This window comes from Kogia breviceps, chromosome 9 (assembly GCF_026419965.1).
Source record: "Kogia breviceps isolate mKogBre1 chromosome 9, mKogBre1 haplotype 1, whole genome shotgun sequence".
Lineage (NCBI taxonomy): Eukaryota > Metazoa > Chordata > Mammalia > Artiodactyla > Physeteridae > Kogia > Kogia breviceps.
Window position 1 is genome coordinate 23050390 of NC_081318.1, and position 26144 is coordinate 23076533.

The following is a 26144-nucleotide window of genomic DNA, read 5'->3' on the forward strand; positions in this document are numbered from 1 at the left end:
TTTGCCCAGGCTTTTCCAGCCCTGTGGCCCTTAGTTTAGACAAACAGAAGTCAAAGTGGCATGAGATTCTGATAGGGAAGAAAACATCTTGCATACAGGACATAGAACTCGTTTAGGTTGTCAACTAAAGAAAGTGGCTATCTTTAGTAGCTATTTCTCAAAAATGGCTACTCTACTGGTCGTTGAGAAAGAACAGGCAGTTGGACTCATCCTCTGGTTATGATTTAGTCAGGCAAAACCTGACTTAGAGGGCTTCCCTGGTGGCGCAGTGGTTGAGAATCCGCCTGCCGATGCAGGAGACACGGGTTCGTGCCCTGGTCCGGGAAGATCCCACGTGCCACGGAGCAACTAAGCCCGTGAGCCATGGCCGCCAGGCCTGCACGTCCGGAGCCTGTGCTCCGCAACGGGAGAGGCCACAGCAGTGAGAGGCCCGCGTACAGCAAAAAAAAAAAAAAAAATCCATTTTAAGAATATTTTATTTATCTTTTGAGATTACATATTCATTATTGCTGATCTAATACAATCACTTAGACAAAGATTTCCAAGAGCCTCTCAGATATGGCGATCTTTAGAGGTTTTATTTCCTTTCAGTAAGATGACAATGAGAACTAGATGATTTTACATATATATGTATGTATATATAGTTTAGAACTTGTCCACATATAATTTGCTGGTGTTGCCTATTTTTTTCCTGTAATTTTCCTTTATTAAAAAAGCTGAATGCAACAATGCATTTTGATTTCTTTTTTAAAACCATGACGAAGTTAATTTTGAGAAAACCACAGGAGCAGCAATTTCAGATCTGTTCAGAGAAAAGCCAAGCAGCAAAAAAGCTTTGCAGGAGTATGTGGCCATGGGGAGCCGTGCTCATATGGGAGGAGAGGATGAGGAGGTAGGAGGGCAGAGGGAAGGTAGACCAGATACTTTTTTTTTTTAATGAGAAAAAGAAAACAGTATTTCCATTAAGAAGGCAAAAAACCTTGAAAACTAGCACAAATTCATTGCAGAGAAAATGGTAAGATCCCCATAGGCCAGGGCCACATATAAAGAGCTAATTAGTCTTCTTTCCCATGCTTCCAGATACCAAGGATGCATCTAAGGTGAGAGCTCGAGAGAAGAGATGCATTTGTTCTGATTACACGGGCAGAAAGAATAATGACCAAATTCCAACACCAAGGTAGAACCCAAATACTCAGGAGGCCTGTACCTCCTCTTCCTGAATGGTCATGACACACAGCTCCCAGAAAGAAACGAAGAGTGGTCACCTGAAACTCAGAGGCAAATACCTCACCATGGGTAGCAACATGGACAACCTAACCTAGAAGCCCAGTGTGGCTCTTTTTCATTTGGAATGGGTCTCTTCACATTTTCAAGGCAGAGTATGTTCTGTCAGGATCAGCACATAGTAAGCTCCACAGGCAGCCAGGCTTTGCTGAGAAACAGCAAGTTATGACTTGGGCTTAAGAACATAATAAGCTAGAGTCCAGATATCTGCCTAATGGAATCTTCTCTGGATATAAGATGAGATACAAATTTCATCTTCTGAATCTTCTGTTAAAGGTATCCAATTAATTAATACAAAAGCCAGAACTGCGTGGGCAAAAGGAAGAATTGAATGGCCTAGTGGGATTTTCAGCATTTATGATCTTCTCCATGAAAGAATATAGCCACGCATGGGGCATTTTTCCAGTACTTGCTAAGACATACGGCCTCTGAGGAACTAGATTCTATGGGCTGAGACTGTGTACTATTTAATGAGGAAAACAACCATTTACCTAAGATCCACCTCCCTACCTCCAAAGGGAAGGTTACTTCCAGACTAGCTCTGTGGGTATATGTGAAGACCAGGAGAAGCTGGAGAAGGTAGAAATTGGAGAGCAGAATTAGGGTGGGAAGGTTATGGTGATCGTGGGTGGTCTGGTGTTTCCTTGGGTCACCTTGGTCTTGAGACTTTGAGGCAGACCAGGATAGGGGAAAAATGGAAAAACAAAACTGAGAGTGTTAAATAGCGTTGGCAGGGGGAAAAAGGACTCATTTCATTCAAGATTCCTAGGACCACTCCAGACTTTAACTCTTAGAACCAATCTGGTACCAATGAAACCCTTAAGACCAACAGGTCCGTCTCTAAAAGGAATCCAACTCTTATCTGGGACATAAAATTTCAGGCTGCTCACGTTACAATTTTTTTGTAATATTGGAGTTACTCAGGAAACTACCTCTGGAATACAGGATCCCAAGATGGCCAGAACATAAAAAGATATCCCAGCAGAGAAGAAAGACCACAGACCAAATTGCAGAGACATTAGATCTCGGTTTCATATTCAATGGCAATGGCCAAAGGGATGAATGTCTGACGAGGTTCAAACTAGTCAAACTAGCTTTGATCATCTGGATTCAGTTTACAGTGTCATCTCTGTATAGCTTAGCCAGTTAAGCTGTAAAGCTCTTCCCAGGAAACAAATAAATATATTCTGCTTCTTTAGGGTGTTGAGCTGTGGGTCTGAAAGATCTGTCACATTCCTGAAGGCCTGCTCTCCCAAACCCCTTGGAAAATAAGCCTTTCCCTGCTCAGTTTCATAAGGAGTTTTAGGCAATAGGAGGAAGTTTCAGGAAGCAGTGTTTCACAACAAGCCTCCTTTTCTGAGACAGTGCCAATCTGTAGGGAGCTTCCTGGGAAACTATCCAGTTAAATGACAAGGAAGTAAAATTATGGGCCCCAGTGGGGTTGGCCCTCACTTCCTGAGCAGAGGCTAGTTGGGTTAGAAAGAGAGCAAAACAAATGTCTGATAAACATCAGAGCTGCTGAGGAAATAGTAGAGGCACATTCCTCTTGGAACCTGAAATTGTTAAAATGGACATAAATATTGAAGGAGAAGAAAGGAGTCCTGGGTAAGGAAGGAGACTCCCAGGAAGCACAGGCACAGCTGAGTTCTTGGTGTAGCTTGCCAAAGCCACAACACTCCTTCCTTCCTTCCTTCCATTTTATAAAGAAGGCAGTGATAGTGATGGTCAAGGCTGGGAACCCAGGCCATGTTAATTCAGTGGCTTCCAAAAGGCCTCACCTGGGGTAAGGGCCAAAGCTGAGAAAGGCAGCTGCTAAAAATTTATTCCAGAAAACTTCAGAGAAGGAGGAGTCTGGAATCCATGGACTAACTCCCGAGCCTGGCCAAGAGAACAATGACCAGTGCTCAGGGTTCCGAGTCAATGGGGAATGACTCAAAAGATCCACTGGGAACCCCATTTCTTTCCTTCCTCAGCCTGTCCTCTGCGGCTCTCACAGCCCTCAGGACAGCAACCACACTCTGGGCCAAGGCGACATTTATTATTTAGGTTAATAAATAAATAACCTAACATATAGGGTGAGCACGGCAGGCAGCTGATTGGAGAAGCAGCTTGCTGGGTTCTTTCCTGTATAGGAGTGGAGAAAAGACTTGGAGTTCTATTCCTTAAAACTTCTTCTGGCTTGAGTTACAGGAACTTAATACCTGCAGGAAAAAAGAAAGATGAGACTGTGGTGTTATCAGCTTGTGGGGATGCTGGGACATGAAGAGCCTGCCTAAAGGTATAACGGGGAGGCCGGGACTTTTCTGCAGTGTATGGTGAGGGTAGATAAACGTGGTGCTTTTTCACATCAATGAAGAAGGCCAGTTTTTCTCCATACAGGGGTAAACATCATATCAAGAAGATGAAGTGGCAAATTCAGGAAAGGGAACACTATTTAATGTCTGGAGAAGGCCTCAAAGAATCCTTTGGGGGTGGTAGTGAGGGGGAGTGGGTTTATTTTCCTGAGTTCATGTAAATATGGTGATGGATGAAAAGACCAATTCCAGTGCAGGAAGCTCATCACTACTCAGGCTTCCTTATTTTATGGGGAGTCCAAGGCACCTGTAGTAATTGGGCTTGAAGGGCCCATTCTTGTTGAGCCCCAGATACTTGGCCTGTTCATCTGTCAGCTCGGTCAGGTGGGCATCAAAGGTGGGCAGGTGTAGGCTGGCCACATACTCATCTGGAACAGATCACAAAAGACCTGGTATAAGCATTCTTGCCTCTTGTCTGGCTGTTCTCTCCAGCCTTAAAAAGTTGGAAGACACCTTCTAATACTCGGAGCTGAATGAAAAGTGCTTAACTTTTGCTCACTGGACCTCAATTCTAAGGAATGGCTGCTTGAGCTTAAGCCCAGTGCTTTCCAAAGTCATAACATTTCTTCCTTACAAGCTATTTCAGCCTTGAACCTTTCCTTCTCCCCAGAAAAGTGAGAAATGAAAGAAGCAATAGGCCTTAGAGTCTAAAAGAAAGGATGGACAGTGGGTGGATTAAAAAACAGAAAGCTCCAACTTTAGTTCTGCCTTGAACTTTATACTTTAGGTCACTCAGAAATCTAACACTTGGGGAGCTCCGAAAGGAGTGACTGAGAAGGACACTACACCCTTAGTTCTTATGGGTTTCTATTTACATTCTCTTACCTGAATACATATTGCTTATTCAGAATTTTGAGTCATTTCCTATGTATTTGCTTGGTCTCCCTAACTTCATTATACATTCAGTTATGGACTGTTCTACTTTTTTATATTCTTCCAAAGTGTCTATTAAAGGGATAATATGTCAACTTCTCACAGTTGCTGTGCATCTAATGCTGAAGCAAAACAAAACCAGAAGCTGATTTATTCCCGGATCTTTGGCTTGGGAGTTTATAAACATACGGTATCAGTTCAGGTGTTTGAAGCAGGTCCTTTAAAAATTTAAGACAGTTTAATGTTTCTCCTATACGAAACGGCCACATAACTAAACGCTTAACAGAAGCTATTCAGAGTCTTTCCTTTGGCCTGAAGCAACAGGGTCAGAGTTAGAAGGTGTAGTATGAAAGTCTTCTTGGTCTGAGAAAAGTTTGGTAGGAGCTACTTAGCAGCCTAGAACTGGGGTAAGTCAGATGTGACAAGGTAGGAGATGATACCTCTTTCTTGGGGGGGAAGAGTATTTTTTTCCTTTGAGATTTTTTTCTTGTGTAATAGATACTTTGGGAAAATCCTTAAAATTCACAGGCAGGTAAACTAAATCACAGCAAAATGTCCTTACTTCATTAGGACAACCTACTTGGAAAATGTGATAAATCAACTGTGGATGAAATCTAAGAATCCTAGCTCCTACTTTAGAAGATGAAGATTTTTTTTTTCTATCCCTAAGAAATATAATGCCCCCAAACTTCCCTTAGCCTCTGACTCTGAACTACTTGGTAAGGACTGGGATAGAAGAGCTCATGCTTACCCATTTTCTTGGGCAACAGGTAGACATCCTGCTTATAGCGACCCTCAGGAGCATTGTAGAGTTCTATCAAGGCAAGAGCCTAGAAAAGCAGAGAAATGGATGCTGACATGCCATTCACAGCAATCTACCCCATATCAAGTGAAACCCTGATGGGCTAATGACTCTCTCCAGCCCACTGCTTCCCCACTCTGGAGGCCTTACCTGAGTAGTTGCGGTGATCGAGAGCACAAATGTAGGCACTGTGGAGCAGCTTAGGTTCAGCAGACGGCCCTAGAAAGCAAAGGTTAACATAAAAATGGGTTGGTTAGATTAAGTCTCTGGCTTTGAGGAGTGAGGGAAGAACACGACAGCCATTTTCCAAACACCTCCCAACTAACATGCTGGACAAAAAAGCAGGTGTTCAATCAGTGGAAATGAACTGATTGACATTTGAGTGAAACGTTAAGAAATTCTGGAAAATCTGATGAAGATAATAAGATAAAAGATCTCTGTGTTTATGTAAAAAGGAATAGAGATAGTCACATGATACTGAGGCTTTATGCCAAGGAAGGGTATATTTCCCTTGAATTTTCTACTTTCTACAACAGAATATCTTCCTTCTGAGGCATTGATATTCCTTCGAAAAACTGTCCTAAACAATGATCTGGTCAAATCCAAGGGCAATCTCTCCAGGTTGTGATGGGAGATATTTTTTGACTTAGGAAGCTGTGATGGTTTCTGTGCTTTTTCTTCAACCTGGTTCTCCTGAATTCAAGGGCAGTCATGAATTTCCAGTGGGTGATTCAGAGAGTTAGAATGACTAGAACCTTCCCCCCAATGCCATTCTTTCCTACTTTATTTCCTAGGAAGCTTGACCACATTTTTTGCTCAACCATTGTAGCCAAAAACAATTGTGGTGCTAGCTTTTGTCACCAAAATTACTAGATGGGACCTAGAAATAAGTCACCAGACAGTGGGCTGACTTTAAAGCAATTAGTGAATATTTAACAATCTGCTGATCCCCTCCCTGTACACACTCCTGTACATACTTTATGGATGCCCTAAAGTATTTGAGAAGGTGAGAAAAGGTGAAGAGAATAGGAAGAAGACTAAAAAATAAATTTAAAGGCCCCTAGATGAAGATAGTATATGTTTTATATTTTCATATTCAGTTTCTTTAATTAAAATAAAAGACTGAAAATCAAAACTCAAGGAAAGTATTATTGCCTCCCTTGTAATCTTGGTATCTTTCCCTGAAGAAGAGGAAGTGTTAAGGTAAAAACAGGGGGCATTGTCACAGCTGTCAGAAATCTAGGATAGGAAAGAGAAGCTGTCAAGAAAGGAAAAGTGGCCAAACATTGATATGGGAGTCTAAGTGGCCTGAAAGTCAAGAGTAAGGCTGAGCTAGAAGAAGCCAGGAAAGGGAAATATCAATCACACAACCAATACATAGCTGGGTGTCTACTACACGTCTGGCTCAGTTTAGGGGAATGGACACTCAGAAACAGGGAATCTATTAACAAAGACATGACCTTCTCAGAATTTGCCTAAGATTATCTTAGTTACAGTCAGAAATTTCTACTTTGTGCTTCCTGATTAAACCATCCCACAAATGACATTATCTCTTTATAAGCATCACTCAAAGTGGCAATGGTTCTATCCATTAATTCCTTCCACAGTAATAAGTGATTGTCTGACTCAACCTGTAGAGTGACATAGAGAGACAGGATAATTGGTGAAAAGTGGGGAACCAAAATAGTTTCTTAATTGCTGAATGAAAAGACCTTTCACAATTAGATGTAAAATCCATTGGTAAAGTAGTCAAGCTTATTCTTAAGAGGAGTTGAAAGTATGAGAGAACATGAGGGGGAGGAGACATGGGTACTGCAGTCTCTCCTGTCAGGGGTGAACTTCTCCAGCCTCAGGTCTTACCTCTGCCAGCAACACTATCCTCTTGCCATCAGGCCATATTACATGGTCAACTTGGGATCTCACTCGCTCCCAGGTCAGTTCTGGTGTCCGAAGACTCGCCTGGAACACATACAGCAAGCACATCATCAGCCTTGCCAAGTCCCACTTTCTGGGTGGAAAGATGTCGACGGGAGCCATTTCAAATAGCAAGTTGAAAGAAGCAACCAACATGCCAGATGGAGAATACCTGTCCTGGGTTGGTTAGGACTGTTCCATTTCAGGGAATTTAATCTTAGGCCCAGCCAGGGAGAGATCACTCAGGATGTCACTCCACAACATATACTGTGAGCCCACTCTGCTGAGCACAGTAAAAGGTGCTACGGGAAATACAAAAGAAACCAAAGACATGGTTTCTGCCTTCAAAAAGCTCATACTTTAGTTCGGGACACAAAACAATACATATGTGAGGGGATAAAAGCCTTTAATACTTATGAAGCAACATGCAAACATGTGCAAATTAATACAGTGCAAACTGAATACATAAGTGCTGAAGAGACACAGAAAAAAGGAGGGTCAGAGCTGAGTGAGATTAGAGAAGAATGAACGTCCTACACATAGCATGCCGGGGCCCAAGGTTCTGCTCTCATGTCCCAACATCCCAGGTTCCACCTTCTCAGTGATGGTGGTTCACCCTAAAGTTACAGGAGTTTTGTGACCTAAGTGCAAATGTGAGGTGGCCTTTAGAGCAATGCTTAATGGTAGAGTAAAGCTCCCAATGGCTCACCCTCCTTCCATTTCTGTATATTGTATATTCCGAGAAGAGAAGAAATGTTAAGTTTATTAACAGCAGCAATCAAATAACAGTCACAGGGTTTAGACTTAAGGCAACAACTTCCTTCTTCCAAGAGGCAATGCCTAAAATAGAAAGGGAGTCTGTACTCTAAGACTACCTACCCATTGGCTCAAGTTGGTAAAATTGAGAAGTTCTGCCAAATAGTAGTTATCAGACAAATAAAGAAAAACACTTCAGTTATACGACAATCATTTACTGGAGTACATACTGTATTCTAGGCATCATAGCAAAGCACACTATTATAGATAAGACTGTGGACTCCTCTACTAGACTGTGAGCTGTTTATTGACCAGGGACTGTACCTTCTTTCCTTTACTAATCTAGTGGGAAAGAAAGACATATAATTATAATTATATTCAGTATATTCAGGACTTTATTAATGGTCTGGACCATTTCTTTTTTTTTTTTGGACCATTTCTTTATTAGGTAGATTGAAAATATAAAATCTCTTCAGATGATGTCACGTTTCATAAATTAGTTCAACCTTTCTAGAGGGCAATTTAGCAGTAGCTAACAAAATTTTATACGTACCTAATCTCTGACCAATCAAATTCACTTTTAGGGCTCTATCCTATAGAAATACTTGTTCAAGTTCAGAAATATAAGTGCCCACAAATGTTTGACCCAACATTATTTGTAATAGCAAAAAATGTAAATCAACATGGGAATAGCTAAGTAAATCAGGATAATTCCATACAATGGAATATAATGTAATTCTCAAAAAAAAAAAAAGAAATTGGTAGATCTGTATTTGTTAACATGAAAACCATACATTATTAAGTGAAAAAATCAAGTTGCAGAAATACTATGCTGTAACCTCAATTTTGTAAATTTTTTGCTTCTTACTTTATACATATTTATATTGCTTGAATTTTAAATTGAGGAAGTACTACTTTAAAATTAGGATTTTAAAAAGAAATTTTATAAATAAATACTATAAATAGAGTTAAAAAGAATTTAAGCAAATAGGCCATTTGGGGACGTTAAGGATATACAGAGTAAATCCCTCAGCCTTTAGAAATATCACCATGGAGGACAATAACCATGTAGAGCCAAGAGATACTCCTTGGTAACACTAGCAATTCTTTTATTGAGATAATGGGACTTTAAAGTATTTCAAGTTCTTAATGTTTCATACTCCTAATCTTCCATTGGACAAGCAATCTTGATGACTGAAAGAGCTGACACAATGATAACAAGAGTCTCTTGTCTTAGGAAGTATTCCCTGGGAAAAAAGATGTGGTGGAATCAAGGAAAGGGAACTTCTTAGGAACATCATAAACATGATCAGTGCTTAGTAGAGGCAATTTACTAGAGCACTGGGATGGCTGTGATGCAAGCAAAAGACCTGAGGGTTTAAAATGGGGTTTGAAGAGCAACTTGATTAAGTTATCCCCAGCACTGCCCATGCAGTTCCAATAAACCATTAAAGTCTATTTGGCATTTACCCTCCTTGAGAGAAGGATTTCCTATGGCTAGCACAGTTTTACAAGAATTTCTCTTAAAGACATCCAATGTCTTTCCTGTGGATTTACAATCACTAAGCAATCTACCAGGAAAAAGGTCCCCTATGCCCACTCCCTTCCCAAACTAGGTGTACGTCCCACTGTAAAACCAAGAACAGCTGTGGTTCTAGTCCTGCGAAGCGTGGAGTCAGTAGCAAGTCTCAGGCTGTAATTCTTTGGCTAGCAAAAACTTTTTTTTTTTAACTTTATTTACTTTATTTATTTATTATTTTTGGCTGCATTGGGTCTTCATTGCTGCACACAGGCTTCCTCTAGTTGTGGCGAGCGGGGTCTACTCTTCGTTGTGGTGCACGGGCTTCTCATTGCAGTGGCTTCTCTTGTTGCGGAGCACAGGCTCTAGGCATGCAGGCTCAGTAGTTGTGGCACACGGGCTTAGCCTCTCCGTGGCATGTGGGATCTTCCCGGACCAGGGCTCGAACCCATGTCCCCTGCATTGGCAGGTGGATTCTTAACCACTGTACCACCAGTGTAGCCCAGGCTGGGAAAAACTTTTAAAGCATGTGCACATAATGGTTTAACCACCTGAACTGTGAAGCTTACAATGTCTATGTGATATATACGGGTAAGCAGGTTTCTTTTCAAGAGAAAGGAAGTATGTGACAGAAAGACTTGGACAAAAGGCAGCTAAGAGCACATCCCTATCACAGGTCCCCTAAGTATTCATGGTATTAATTTTTCAGAAAAAAATACAGCTTTCTAAATGACCAACTCTTTCCATGAGCAATTGCTTCCTAAAAATGCAGCAGTCAACATCCCAAGGTTAGGTAAACTGTAAATTCCTCCACAAAAAAAGATCCTTACATTCTTGGTCACTAAAAACTCTGGATAAAAATTTACCAAATCATTTTCCTTCCCAGTTTTGCTGAGTTAACTTACAGTGATTCCTCTCTTTTTATCATACTCTGTACCCAATCCATGTAGCGAAGCCCACTGGTCCTACCTTCACAATATATCACTTCTTATCACCTCCATTGTTTATCCATCTAATCCAAGCTTCCTCCTTCTATTGCTGGAAATACTGAAACAGTTTGCTATCGTCCCTATCACCACTCAAGCTCCAGTAGTGTTTCCTTCATACAACAGCCAAGGTTATTTTTTAAAACATACATCAGATTTCATCAGTCACCCACTCAAAACCTTCCAATGGCTTCACTTGTATGCAGAATAAAATCTAAAGTCCGTATCCATGGCCTACAAAGCTCTACATAACCCGCTACCTCCTTGCTGCCTCTTATCTTCATCCCCTTGCCCATTCTGTTTCTGCCACAATGGCACCTTTTCTGTTCCTCAGACACATCAAGCATATTTCTACCTCACGGTCTTTACTCACCATTCTCTCTGAATAGAATGGTCATTCAAGTTTTTGTTCAAATGTTATCTCCTCAAAGACACCTTCTTTGATCACCCTAATTAAATAGCAACCTCAATGTCCTCATCTTTTTGTTTTACTTCAATATTAGGCATTAACTGAAAATAACTGTATATATTTTTTGGCTGTGTTGGGTCTTCGTTTCTGCGCGCGGGCTTTCTCTAGCTGCAGCGAGTGGGGGCTACTCTTCATTGCAGTGTGCGGGCTTCTCATTGTGATGGCTTCTCTTGTTGCAGGGCACAGGCTCTAGGCGCACGGGCTTCAGCAGTTGTGGCGCGTGGGCTCAGTAGTTGTGGCTCGTGGGCTCTAGAGTGCAGGCTCAGTAGTTGTGGTGCACGGGCTTGGTTACTCCGTGGCATGTGGGATCCTCCCGGACTAGGGCTCGAACCCATGCCCCCTGCATTGGCAGGCGGATTCTTAACCACTGTGTCACCAGGGAAGTCATAACTGTCTATTTAGTAATTGTTTACCACAGTAGAATATAAGCTCCAGGAAAGCAGGCATATTGTTCACTGTTATTTCTTCAGCCAATTAGTACTTAGCACAGAGCAGAGCGAGTACTCAACACAAAATTGCTAAGTAGTGAATGAACATTCTGGAATCAATGTTTAGTTGAGTTTGCTATTTCCTTAAAGTTCACTTTGCATGCCCTGTGACACTACCATTGAAAGTTGCATAATTAAACTTTTCCAAAGTCATTCTGAACATCTCCCTTTCTGGACCCCTTAGCTTAGTCATACATACACTTTCTGCTAAGAAGAGCACAAAGAGAGTTGAAAGATGGCTCTTGGCTAGTGTCAGTGGCAGATACTGGGGCTACCTAGCAATACCTGCAAAAGTACGTCTAGTCTCAATGCAGCAGCCAGGGTGATACTTTCAAAATAAAAAATCATCCTTTTAAAACAGAAGGCATAAATCCTACAGTGGCTCCATATTCCTCTCAGAACACAATCAGGAGTTCTTACAATGGCCTCTGAGGTCTCATAAGATGTGGCTCATTACCTCTCTGACCTCATTTTCCACTCTTCCCTGCCCCATGCTCTCTGCTCTAGTCATACTGGCTTCATTGTTGATCCTCAGACTAGGCAACTCGTGCATTGGGGCATTTGCTCTGGCTGTTCCCTCATCTTGAAACGTCCTTCACCTAAAAGTCAACATGGCTAATTCCTTCAGATATGCTCAACCATCACCTTCTTCTTTTTCTTTTTTGTGGTACGCGGGCCTCTCCCGTTGCGGAGCACAGGCTCCGGACGCGCAGGCTCAGCGGCCATGGCTCACGGGACCAGCTGCTCCGCGGCATGTGGGATCTTCCCGGACCGGGGCACGAACCCGTGTCCCCTGCATTGGCAGGCAGATTCTCAACCACTGCGCCACCAGGGAAGCCCCATCACCTTCTTAATGAGGCTTATACCTTGATCCCTCTATCTAAAATTACAACCCAGCACTCTTGATTTCCGCTTACCATGCTCTGCTTTTTCTTTTTCTACGGTGCTTTCACCTTCTAACATACTATAAATTTTACTTATTATGTTTATTGTCCTCTTTTCACTAAAATGTAAGTTCCACAAAGGCAGGAATCTTTGCCTGTTTTGTGCACTGATCCCAAGCATATAGAGCAGGAGCTGGCATATAGCTATCACACAATAAATATGATTGAAGGTAAAGAGTTTCCTGACCTTTATCCTGAGAGATTACTTATATCTGGGCTGCATTTGAAGAAGAGATTACCACCACAATTTGAAGGTAATCTAAAAAGCATGAGGAGATCATAGTATAACATACAGAAAAACAGGGAATTCCCTGGTAGTTTAGCGTTAGAACTCAGTGATTTCACTGCCTGAGCCTAAGCCCAGTTTCAATCCCTGATCAGGTCCGGGAACTAAGATCCTGCAAACTGTGAAGCATGGCCAAAACAAAACAAACAAACTAAAAAACAAAAAAAACAGGGCTTCTCTGGTGGCGCAGTGGTTGGGGGTCCGCTTGCCGATGCAGGGGACGCGGGCTCATGCCCCAGTTGGGGAGGATCCCACCTGCCACAGAGTGGCTGGGCCCATGGGCCATGGCCACTGAGCCTGTGCGTCCGGAGCCTGTGCTCCACAATGGAAGAGGCCGCAACAGTGAGGGGCCCGTGTATCTCAAAAAAACAAAAACAAAAACAAAAAAAAACCCAACCAACCAAACAAAAACATACAGAAAAACAAAAACAAAAAAACTGGACTAGAAGTAAAAAAACCTGAATTTTGTGCTTCAATTTCATTTTTGAATCAACGGCTATGACTGAACAATGTACTTAAGCTTTTATTTTCCCAACTGAAAATCAGGAATAAGAATACTGCCTTGTGGCGTGGTCAAGAGGATGAAATGAGATAAAGCAAAAATATAAAAATTACATGACTGCATTTGAAATTATCTTTATTTTAGAGCTTCTTGAAGGTTTAGAATGGAAATTCCTTCCCCGTTAGCTTACTCAGAAGATTTCACTTCAGGGCTCAGAGCATGACCACTTCCCTTTAAGCTTTTTCCATCTGGGGGCTCTACAATCAGATCGATCCAGAAAAGGACAATCATAGGCTAGATAGTTTTAGAAATATTAATATCTTTGACCATTTAGTAAACGGGCAGTATGGCACAAAAGTGAAACTTAACCAAAAAGCCAAACCAAACAAAAAAAACAAACAAAACCCCCCCCAAAACAACAATAAAAAATCCCTCAAAAACACAAACTAAGTAAATTACTCATTATAAGCAAAATATCATGGTAAGACAGAGTAATGGAGCCATGCCACTCCAAAACCTCAAGGGTAGAAACAGGCTTTGGTAGGTTGTTTTTCCAGCTATTTTTAATAACAGAAGAATAGAGCACAGAGTTAAAAAGAGAAACCATTTAAAATAGATATCCAACAGGCTCTCAGTATATCAACTGATCCTTACCTGGCAATACTGAATGAAGCTCAAACAGAGCAGCCCTCAGTGGAGATGAAAGCATGCTTTGCTTGAGCCATTTACCCAGAGAGAAATATAGCTGTGTCAGAAAAATGCCATAAAAACTTAAAACCAGAGTGAAAGTCACACTGAGAGATACTTTGGTAAGTCTGAAAAGAAATAAATAACACTTCTGTTAACTATTACTTGGGCACCTTAATAGGATCAAGTGTTCTGTTGGATCAGAAAATTTTAGGTGACTATAATAAAACTAGAGAACCAAAGCTATAGGTTTTCCAGGTTTGAGGAACACATGCTACTGAATTGATTGTGACATCTATAGATCCAATACTACAGTTTGGAAAATATGTTAAGGGGAGACCTAGCCCCATAAAAGAGGGAGAGAAAAGGGAAACCACCATATGTGACAGATACAGTCAATCTTAAGCAGTGTTCTCATCCCAGCCCACAGATTTCCCTCCCTTGACTTGTTTCCTTGGACCAACCTACTAATCTCACCTTTATGGCAAAATCAAATCTCTCCAAAATACTGACTAGCATACTGACTCACACTTATTGTAGGTTTTTTTTTTTTTTTTTTTTTTTTTTTTTTTTTTTTGTGGTATGAGGGCCTCTCACTGTTGTGGCCTCTCCCATTGTGGAGCACAGGCTCCGGATGCGCAGGCTCAGTGGTCATGGCTCACGGGCCCAGCCACTCCGCAGCATGTGGGATCTTCCCGGACTGGGGCACAAACCCGTGTCCCCTGCATCGGCAGTCAGACTCTCAACCACTGCGCCACCAGGGAAGCCCCTTTTTGTAGTTTTGAGTTTACCCAGCTCTTAATCCTAATCATAAAGAATAAATGGCTTACAGTACAAGTAGGTATCAAGCTTAGGTGGAAAAAAAAACAATCACTTGAAATGATTAAGTTGAGATAAAGAAGCTTTGTAGAATCCATACACACAAGCCATAAGGCTAGTGAGTGAACAGACTGTGAACAGCTCTACCAGTACAGTCATGTTTAGGATGGCTGGTGACCCTGCTCTTTCTTCTTCTAGTTTATGTTTCCTGGGAAGGAGAGAGAGAAAAAAAACCAAAACCCAGTGATGAGTCACTTGAACTTACCACGTCAATCTCTGTGTTGGAATGTCCCATGTTACAAACGATGCAGCTATTCTTCATACGGTCTAAGTGCTCTCTGGTTACCACATTCTTGTTACCTTAAAAACAGAAGAGATAGTCACATGAAAAGGAATGAAGTTGGACCTCTTCCTCACACCAGATGTAAACTTAACTTAAAATGGATCAGAGACCTAAATATAAGAGCTAAAACTATAAAACTCGTAGCAAAGCATAGGAATAAATCTTTGTGACCTGCGTTAGGCAATGGTTTCTTAGATAACACCTAAAGCACAAGCAACCAAAGAAAAAATAAACTGGACTACACTGAAATTGAAAACATTTGTGCTGCAAATGATACCACTAAGAAAGTAAACAGACAACCTACACAATGGGACAAAATATTTGCAAATCATAAATCTGATAAAAACTCTTACAACTCAATAGTAAAATTTATAAAGAACTCTTACAAATCAATAATAAAAAGACAGCTCATTTTAAAAATGAGTAAAGGATCTGAATAGACATTCTTAAAAGATGATGTACAAAAGATGTGCTAACACACACATGAAAAGATGCTCAACATCATTAGGGAAAGGCAAATCAAAACCACAGTGACACACTATTTCACACATACTAGGATAGCTATAATCCAAAAATCAGACAATAACAAGTATTGACAAGGATGTGGAGAAACTGCAACTCTCATGTTTTGTTGGCAGGATTGTAAAATAATGTAGTTACTTTGGAAAAGTTTGGCATTTTCTCAAAATGTTAAAAGTGTTACCATATGATCCAACGATTCCACTTGTAGGTATATACCCAAGAGAACTGAAGACATGTCCACAGAAAAACTTATACACAATGTTCATAGCAGCATTATTCATAATAGCCAAAAAGTAAAAACAACCCAAGTGTCCATCAACTGATGAATGGATATCACTGAAATGTGATATAAACTTAAATGGAATATTATTCAGCAATCAAAAGGAATGAAATACTGATACACACTACAATATACATGAACCCTGAAAATATTATGCTAGGTAATAAAAAGCCAGTCACAAAAGACTACATATTGTATGATTCTGTTTATATGAAATATCTGGAATAGGCAAATCTATAGAGACAGAGAATTTAATGGTAGCCTAGGGCTGCAGAAAAGTGAAGGGTAGAAAGAAGAGTAACTGCTAATGTTATAAGATTTATTTTTGGGGTGATGAAAATGTTCTGGAATTAGATGATGGGATGTTGTACAACTTTGGTAAAAATCACTGAACTGTATGCTTTATTTTTTAAAGATTTTTTTTGATGTGGACCTTTTTTTTTTTTTTCCATACGTGGGCCTCTCACTGTTGTGGCCTCTCCCGTTGCGGAGCACAGGCTCCGGATGCACAGGCTCAGCAGCCATGGCTCACGGGCACAGCCACTCTGAGGCATGTGGGATCTTCCCCGACCGGGGCACGAACCCGTGTCCCCTGTATCGGCAGGCAGACTCTCAACCACTGCGTGACCAGGGAAGCCCAGATGTGGACCATTTTTAAAGTCTTTATTGAATTTGTTACAATATTGCTTCTGTTTTATGTTTTTGTTTTATGGCCCCAAGGCATGTGGGATCTTAGCTTCCCCTACCAGGGATCGAACCCACCCCCCCTACATTGGAAAGTGAAGTGTTAACCACTAGACCACCAGGGAAGTCCCTGAACTGTATACTTTTTTATTTTTATTTTTTTGAATTTTATTAAATTTATTTTTTTATACAGCAGGCTCTTATTAGTTATCTAGTTTATACATATTAGTGTATATATGTCAATCCCAATCTCCCAATTCATTACACCACCACCATTCCCCCACCCCCTGCCACTTCCCCCCTTTGGTGTCCATACATTTGTTCTCTACATCTATGTCTCTGTTTCTGCCTTGCAAACCTGTTCATCTGTACCATTTTTCTAGGTTCCACATATATGCATTAATATACGATATTTGTTTTTCTCTTTCTGACTTACTTCACTCTATATGACAGTCTCTAGATCCATCCACGTCTCTACAAAAGACCCAATTTCGTTCCTTTTTATGGCTGAGTAATATTCCATTGTATATATGTACCACAACTTCTTTATCCATTTGTCTGTCAGTGGGCATTTAGGTTGCTTCCATGACCTGGCTATTGTAAATAGTGCAATGAACATTGGGGTGCATGTGCCTTTTTGAATTATAGTTTTCTCTGGGTATATGCCCAGGAGTGGGATTGCTGGGTCATATGGTAATTCTATTTTTAGTTTTTTAAGGAACCTCCGTATTGTTCTCTATAGTGGCTGTATCAATTTACATTCCCACCAACAGTGCAAGAGGGTTCCCTTTTCTCCACACGCTCTCCAGCATTTGTTGTTTGTAGATTTTCTGATGATGCCCATTCTAACTGGTGTGAGTTGATACCTCACTGTAGTTTTGATTTGCATTTCTCTAATAATTAGTGATGTTGAGCAGCTTTTCATGTGCTTCTTGGCTATCTGTATGTCTTCTTTGGGGAAATGTCTATTTAGGTCTTCTGCCCATTTTTTGATTGGGTTGTTTGTTTTTTTAATATTGAGCTGCATGAGCTATTTATATATTTTGAAGATTAATCTTTTGTCTGTTGATTCGTTTGCAAATACCCTCTCCCATTCTGAGGGCTGTCTTTTCGTCTTGTTTGTAGTTTCCTTTGCTTTGCAAAAGCTTTAAGTTTCATTAGGTCCCATTTGTTTATTTTTTATTTTATCTCCATTACTCTAGGAGGTGGATCAAAAAAGATCTTGCTGTGACTTATGTCAAAGAGTGTTCTTCCTATGTTTTCCTCTAAGAGTTTTATAGTGTCCAGTCTTACATTTAGGTCTCTGATCCATTTTGAGTTTATTTTTGTGTATGGTGTTGGGAGTGTTCTAATTTCATTCTTTTACATGTAGCTGTCCAGTTTTCCCAGCACCACTTATTGAAGAGACTATCTTTCCTCCATTGTATATCCTTGCCTCCTTTGTCACAGATTAGTTGACCATAGGTGAGTGGGTTTATCTCTGGGCTTTCTATCCTGTTCCATTGATCTGTATTTCTGTTTTTGTGCCAGTACCATATTGTCTTGATTATTGTAGCTCTGTAGTATAGTATGAAGTCAGGGAGTCTGATTCCTCCAGCTCTGTTTTTTTCCCTCAAGACTGCTTTGGCTATTTGGGGTCTTTTGTGTCTCCATACAAGTTTTAAGATTATTTGCTCTAGTTCTGTAAAAAATGCCACTGGTAATTTGATAGGGATTGCACTGAATCTGTAGATGGCTTTGGGTAGTGCAGTCATTTACACAATATTGATTCTACCAATCCAAGAACATGGTATATCTCTCCATCTGTTTGTGTCATCTTTGATTTCTTTCATGAGTGTCTTATAGTTTTCTGAGCACAGGTCTTTTACTTCCTTAGGTAGGTTTATCCCTAGGTATTTTATTCTTTTTGTTGCAATGGTGAATGGAATTGTTTCCTTAATTTCTCTTTCTGATCTTTCGTCGTTAGTGTACAGGAATGCAAGAGATTTCTGTGCATTAATTTTGTATCCTGCAAGTTTACCAAATTCATTGATTAGCTCTAGTAGTTTTCTGGTGGCATCTTTAAGATTCTCTATGTATAGTATCATGTCATCTGCAAACAGTGACAGTTTTACTTCTTCTTTTCCAATTTGTATTCCTTTTATTTCTTTTTCTTCTCTGATTGCCATGGCTAGGACTTCCAAAACTATGTTGAATAAGAGTGGTGAGAGTGGGCAACCTTGTCTTGTTCCTGATCTTAGAGGAAATGCTTTCAGTTTTTCACCATTGAGAATGATGTTTGCTGTGGGTTTGTCATATATGGTCTTTATTATGTTGAGGTAGGTTCCCTCTATGCCCACTTTGTGGAGAGTTTTTATCATAAATGGGTGTTGAATTTTGTCAAAAGCTTTTTCTGCATCTATTGAGATGATCATATGGTTTTTATTCTTCAGTTTGTTAATATGGTGTATCACATTGATTGATTTCCATATATTGAAGAATCCTTGCATCCCTGGGATAAATCCCACTTGATCATGGCGTATGATCCTTTTAATGTGTTGTTGGATTCTGTTTGCTAGTATTTTGTTGAGGATTTTTGCATCTATATTTATCAGTGATATTGGTCTGTAATTTTCTTATTTTGTAGTATCTTTGTCTGGTTTTGGTATCAGGGTGATGGTGGCCTCAAAGAATGAGTTTGGGAGTGTTCCTTCCTCTGCAATTTTTTGGAAGAGTTTGAGAAGGATGGGTGTTAGCTCTTCTCTAAATGTTTGATAGAATTCACCTGTGAAGCCATCTGGTCCTGGACTTTCGTTTGTTGGAAGATTTTTAATCACAGTTTCAATTTCATTACTTGTGATTGGCCTGTTCATATTTTCTATTTCTTCCTGGTTCAGTCTTGGAAGGTTATACCTTTCTAAGAATTTGTCCATTTCTTCCAGGTTGTCCATTTTATTGGCACAGAGTTGCTTGTAGTAGTCCCTTAGGATGCTTTGTATTTCTGTGTTGTCTGTTGTAACTTCTCCTTTTTCATTTCTAATTTTATTGATTTGAGTCCTCTCCCTCTTTTTCTTGATGAGTCTGGCTAATGGTTTATCAACTTTATCTTATCAAAGAACCAGCTTTTAGTTTTATTGATCTTTGCTATTGTTTTCTTTGATTCGATTTCAATTATTCCTGCTCTGATCTTTATGATTTCTTCTACTAACTTTGGGTTTTGTTTCTCCTTCTTTCTCTAGTTCCTTTAGGTGTAAGGTTATATTGTTTATTTGAGATTTTTCTTGTTTCTTGAGGTAGGCTTGTATTGATATAAGATTCCCTCTTAGAACTGCTTTTGCTGCATCCCATAGGTTTTGGATCATCATGTTTTCGTTTTCATTTGTCTCTAGGTATTTTTTGATTTCCTCTTTGATTTGTTTTTGTTTTTGTTTTTGCGGTACGTGAGCCTCTCACCACTGTGGCCTCTCCCATTGCGGAGCACAGGCTATGGACGCGCAGGCCCAGCGGCCACGGCCCACGGGCCCAGCCACTCCGTGGCATGTGGGATCCTCCTGGACCGGGGCACGAACTCGTGTCCCCTGCATCAGCAGGTGGACGCTCAACCACTGTGCCACCAGGGAAGCCCTCCTCTTTGATTTTTTAAGTGATCTCTTGGTTATTTAGTAACATATTGTTTAGCCTCCATGTGTTTGTGCTTTTTATGTTTTATTCCCTGTAACTGATTTCTAATCTCATAGCATTGTGGTCAGAAAAGATGCTTGATATGATTTCAATTCTCTTAAGTTTACTGAGGCTTGATTTGTGACCCAGGATGTGATCTATTCTGGAGAATGTTCCGTGCACACTTGAGAAGAAAGTGTAATCTGCTGTTTTTGGATGATATGTCCTATAAATATCAATTAAATCTAGGTAGTCTATTGTGTCATTTAAAGCTTGTGTTTTCTTATTAATTTTCTGTTTGGATGATCTGTCCACTGGTGTAAGTGAGGTGTTAAAGTCCCCCACTATTATTGTGTTACTGTAGATTTCCTCTTTTATAGCTGTTAGCAGCTGCCTTATGTATTGAGGTGCTCCTATGTTGGGTGCATATATATTTATAATTGTTATATCTTCTTCTTGGATTGATCCCTTGATCATTATGTAGTGTCCTTCCTTGTCTCTTATAACATTCTTTATTTTAAAGTCTATTTTATCTGATAAAAGCATTGCTACTCCAGCTTTCTTTTGATTTCCATTTGCATGGAATATCTTTTTCCAATCCCTCACTTTCAGTCAGCATGTGTCCCTAGGTCTGAAGTGGGTCTCTTGTAGACGGCATATATATGGGTCTTGTTTTTGTATCCATTCAGCAAGCCTGTGTCTTTTGGTTGAAGCATTTAATCCATTCACGTTTAATGTAATCATCAATGTGTATGTTCCTATTACTGTTTTCTAAATTGTTATGGATTTGTTTTTGTAGATCCTTTTCTTCTCTTGTGTTTCCCACTTAAAGAAGTTCCTTCAGGAGTAAGGTGGACGTGGTTGTCTGTGCACCTGCGATGCACGTGGTGTGGCTGGGCGCTGGGATCCGAGCTGGGCTGGCTGGGCGGCAGCAGCCGTCACAGGAAATAAGTGACTATGGTGCTCAATAGTTTGGATAAGATGATTCAACTCCAGAAAAACACGGCTAACATCAGGAATATCTGTGTTTTGGCTCATGTTGACCATGGAAAAACTACTCTGGCTGACTGTCTTATATCTAGCAATGGCATCATCTCCAGTCGCCTGGCAGGCAAGTTAAGGTACATGGATAGCAGAGAGGATGAACAGGTCCGAGGGATCACTATGAAATACAGTGCCATTTCACTACATTATGCAAAAGGTGAGGAGGAGTACTTGATTAATCTGATAGACTCTCCAGGACATGTGGATTTCTCCTCAGAAGTATCGACGGCTGTTCACATTTGTGACGGGTGCATCATTGTAGTGGACACTGTGGAAGGGGTCTGTCCACAGGCAGTGGATTGTAACATGGAAATATTTAACTGGTTAAAGAAGGTATGGGGAGAGAGGAGGAACTGACTGCCGATGACTCTGTGCCACTTGGGACATTTCACTGACCAACAGAAAGCTGGTTTTACATTTTACATTTGGTAGTGTTCTGGTCTGTGATGGAGTTAAATCCCCCAAGTTTTGAAGGGATAGTAGAGAGAATGACTTTAAGGTGCCTTGACGTGTCTGTCATGTCCTCTTGGAGAGGGACTCAGCAAAAATGGGAGAGGTGTTTAGGAGGATCTGGAGGTTTCACTCCAGTGGAAAAGTTTCTGAACTGTGAGAGGTAATTGATAGCAAGACACTGAGTCTCTTCTGTTGGTTTGTCAGTCTACCCTGCTCCCACCTACACACGCTGTCTCTCTGCCTTCCTCCTCCCCTCTCTTACTCTTCCAGATCCTTAACCTAGACTTTCTTCTCTTTCCCACCAAAGTTCAAAAAGTTCACGCCCAAGGTCAGAGTGAACATATAACTCAGGTCGACGTGAAACTCAGAGTGGCTTTCTAAATTCAGTTTTTAAAATAATTTTTCTTTGAAACCTTATGTGTTATCTTTAAAAATGTTGTCACCTTTGTATCCTACTTCTTAACTGCCCTTATTTGTTTTAATGTTTTTTAAAAAGAATAAGAAAAGGTTTAAATTGCAGGCATACCTCTGAGATATTGCAATTTTGGTTCTTAGCCACTATAGTAAAATGAATATCACAGTAAAGCGAGTCACATGAATTTTTTTGGGTTTCCCAGTGCATATGAAAGTTATTTTTACAGTGTACTGAAGTCTCTTAAGTATGCAATAGCATTATGTCTAAAAAACAAATGTATGTACCTTAATTTAAAAAATACTCTATTGCTAAAAAAAAAAAAAAGAAGTTCCTTCAGCATTTGTTGTAGAGCTGGTTTGGTGGTGCTGAATTCTCTTAGCTTTTGCTTGTCTGTAAAGCTTTTGACTTCTCTGTCAAATCTGAATGAGATCCTTGCCAGGTAGAGGAATCTTGGTTGTAGGTTCTTCCCTTTCATCACTTTAAATATATCATTCCACTCCCTTCTGGCTTGTAGAGTTTCTGCTGAGAAATCAGCTGTTAACCTTATGGGAGTCCCCTAGTATATTATTTGTCATTTTTCCCTTGTTGCTTTCAATAATTTTTCTTTGTCTTTAAATTTTGTCAGTTTGAGTACTATGTGTCTCTGCGTGTTTCTCCTTGGGTTTATCCTGCCTGTGGCTCTCTGTACTTCCTGGACTTGGGTGGCTATTTCCTTTCCCATGTTAGGGAAATTTTTGACTACAATTTCTTCAAATATTTTCTTGGGTCCTTTCTCTCTTCTCCTTCTGGGACCTCTATAATGTGAATGTTGTTGTGTTTAATGTTGTCCCAGAGGTCTCTTAGGCTGTCTTCATTTCTTTTCATTCTTTTTTCTTTATTCTGTTCTATGGCAGTGAATTCCACCATTCTGTCTTCCAGGTCACTTATCTGTTCTTCTGCCTCAGTTATTCTGCTATTGATTCCTTCTAGTGTTATTTTTCATTTCAGATATTGTATTGTTCATCTCTGTTTGTTCTTTAATTCTGCTAGGTGTTTGTTCTTTAATTCTTCTAGGTCTTTGTTAAACATGTCTTGCATCTTCTCGATCTTTGCCTCCATTCTTTTTCTGAGGTCCTGGATCATCTTCACTATCATTATTCTCAATTCTTTTCTGAAAGGTTGCCTATCTCCACTTCATTCAGTTGTTTTTCTGGGGTTTTATCTTGTTCCTTCATCTAGTAGAAAGTCCTATGCCTTTTCATTTTGTCTGTCTTTCTGTGAATGTGGTTTTCCTTCCACAGGCTGCAGAACTGTATGAATTGTATACTTTAAAAGAGTGACTTTTATGGTATGTAAATTACATCTCAATAAAATTAGATTGTCTTGGTTGTATGATCTTGTGAATTTGCTAGAAAACATTGAATTATACACTTAAAATGGGTAAAATGTATATGGTAAGTGAGTTGTATCTCAATAAAGCTACTTACAAAAAAAGAGATCAAAGGATTGATGTGAAATAAGAACAGTTTCTTTTTTCTTTTTTTTTTAAAAAAATTATTTATTTATTTTTGGCTGCATTGGGTCTTTGTTGCTGTGGGCAGGCTTTCTCTAGTTGTGGCGAGCAGGGGCTACTCTTCGTTGTGGCATGTGGGCTTCTCATTGTGGTGGCTTCTCTTGTTGCAGAGCACAGGCTCTAGGAACACGGGCTTCAGTAGCTGTTGCACACGGGCTCAACAGTTGTGGCTTGTGGGCCCTAGAGCGCAGGCTCAGTAGTTGTGGTGCATGGGGTTAGTTGTTCTATGGCATGTGGGATCTTCCCAGACCAGGGATCGAACCCACATCCCCTGCATTGGCAGGCAGATTCTTAACCACTGCACCACCAGGGAAGCCCCAAGAACAGTTTCTTATGGTCCCTCTTTGCCCCCAGCTCTCCCTGAGACTACAAATAATAGTTTTATTCTTTTTCTTTTTCTTTTTTTTTTTTTTTTTTTTTTGCGGTACGCGGGCCTCTCACTGTTGTGGCATCTCCCGCTGTGGAGCACAGGCTCCGGACGCGCAGGCTCAGCGGCCATGGCTCACGGGCCCAGCCGCTCCACAGCATATGGGATCCTCCCGGACCAGGGCACGAACCCGTGTCCCCTGCATTGGCAGGTGGACTCTCAACCACTGCACCACCAGGGAAGCCCCAACAGTTTTATTCTTAAATATTCTGATTTTCCTCCTTTAAAATAGAATTATAAAATAAACCCAATATTCCAATGGCTTATGGTTCTAACATAAAGATAAAATATCTCAGTCCAAGGAAAGTAGCCATATGTGCGTATTCCTCTCTAAAACTCAAAATCTACCTCTTTGGGAATTAACACAACTACCTTTTCCACTTTCTCTAACTACGAAGAATTTTGCTCTAGCCTTGCTTTAATTACAGGGACTAGAGAGAAATACACCTCACTTTTGGAAGTAAAATTTTTTAAAATGTACAAATTTAAGATCTAGCTTCCCAAATAAAACACACTGGTAGCCATCTCCTAGGTAGCTGAGGATGGATGGAGATATGGAACAGTTAAAAAGACTAGAGAGAAACTTTCCTCTAGGGATGACCTAATGGTATACTTTTGGTCAGAGTTCTAAAGAGGTAGGAAGAATGTGAAAGATTGGTTTTGTGGACTACTATCTCTGACTTTTAGAGTTTGGTTTTGTTCAGAACATTTCCAGTCATTTTTCACTTGTTCCATGAAAGTGTTCCCAAATGCCACCCCATTTTATATGTCATAATCATACCTGTACAGGTAATAATAATATCCACTTGTCGGATGACCTCATTTAATTTCACCAGTCGAAATCCATCCATACTGTAGAAATAAAGCATGATCAATTAACCTAAAAAAGCAGCTGAGGAGCCTTCTGCCACACAACCTCAAAAGCTATTACCCAAGTTGCTTTGGTACCTATATCACTTTTTGATACAGCTGAACTATTCTTAGTGAAAAATTCAAACTCTTTCCTTAGTTCATACAGGACAGAAATAAAAGGTTCTTTCTATCACTGGGACCTAATTCTTCCTGATAATAGGGAGGCAGGGTTAACCATGAAACCCCAATCAAGTTTCTAGAAAGTGCCATTTTACCTGAACCTACTACCCCATTGAAATTGCTCTCCCCAAGATCATCAATGATCTCCTGAATGCCAAAAACAATTTTTTCTTAGACTCTAATATTACTTGATATCCTCTGCTACATTAAACATTATTTGTATTCTTAAGGCTCTATACTCTTGGAGTCCATGATACCATTTTCTCTTGGTTTTCTTACTTTTCTGATTGCTCCTTCTTGATCTCAGTCAACCTTGAAATGTTGGTACTCTGTAGGGTACTCTTTTCTTTATTCTTTTGGCACTTATCCATTCCTTTCCCTTGGCTACAAATGATGCCTCACAGGTGGCTGATTTGCACATTAACATCCTTAGCCTAGATCTCTCCAAAGCTTCAAAGCCATAGATCAAATTATCTACTGGATAGCTCCTCCTCATGTCCCACAAGGACCTCAAACTTACTGTGCTTGAAAATAGACTCATTATCTTACCCACACCACCAATCCTGTTTCTCTTCTTCTATATTTTTTATCTTAATCAATGGCATTACTGTTCACTCAGCTCTATGAGTCAAATAAACTAGAATGTCCTAGCCTACTGCCTCTCTCTAATTAAAATTGTCACCAAATCTGGTTGAGTCTTTTTCCTTAATTCCTTAAAATCTTAATTCTTAATCTATCCCCTCTTTTCTATACGTGCAGGTCTGATGTTCAGGTCTTATTATTTCTTGCTGTAGTAGCCCCTGGCCCCATCTCATCGCCTCTAGGTTTATGTCTAATTCATTTTGCAGAGTGATTTCCTGAAATACCATCTGGTTCATGTCACTTCCTTGCTTAAAATACTTCGGTGACATTGTCTAGTATCAGGATAAGACCCAAATACTTAGGTTGATATATGATTATACTGACATATGATTCCTACTCAGGTATTACCACTCCCCCAAATTTATCCTATCGGCCAGCTCCATTAAAACACTTCCAGCTTCTTAAATATAAACATGCCATGCTCTCTC

The 26144-nt window shown here is 40.2% G+C and overlaps 1 protein-coding gene across 6 annotated transcripts in view; it reads right to left on the minus strand.

The window, feature by feature from the left end:
* Window positions 1-3303: 3303 nt before the first annotated feature.
* AHCYL2 (adenosylhomocysteinase like 2) overlaps window positions 3304-26144 on the minus strand; it is a 175521-nt gene continuing 152680 nt past the window's right edge. For all 6 annotated transcript variants that reach the window (XM_067042210.1, XM_067042209.1, XM_059074443.2 and 3 more), the window contains 7 exons: window positions 24824-24894; window positions 14949-15043; window positions 7174-7272; window positions 5464-5532; window positions 5263-5341; window positions 3886-4006; window positions 3304-3485 (listed from right to left, as the gene is read on the minus strand). In XM_067042210.1, coding sequence (XP_066898311.1) covers window positions 3479-3485; window positions 3886-4006; window positions 5263-5341; window positions 5464-5532; window positions 7174-7272; window positions 14949-15043; window positions 24824-24894 — 541 coding nt within the window. In that variant the 3' untranslated portion in view covers window positions 3304-3478. The remainder of the gene's footprint in view (window positions 3486-3885; window positions 4007-5262; window positions 5342-5463; window positions 5533-7173; window positions 7273-14948; window positions 15044-24823; window positions 24895-26144) is intronic.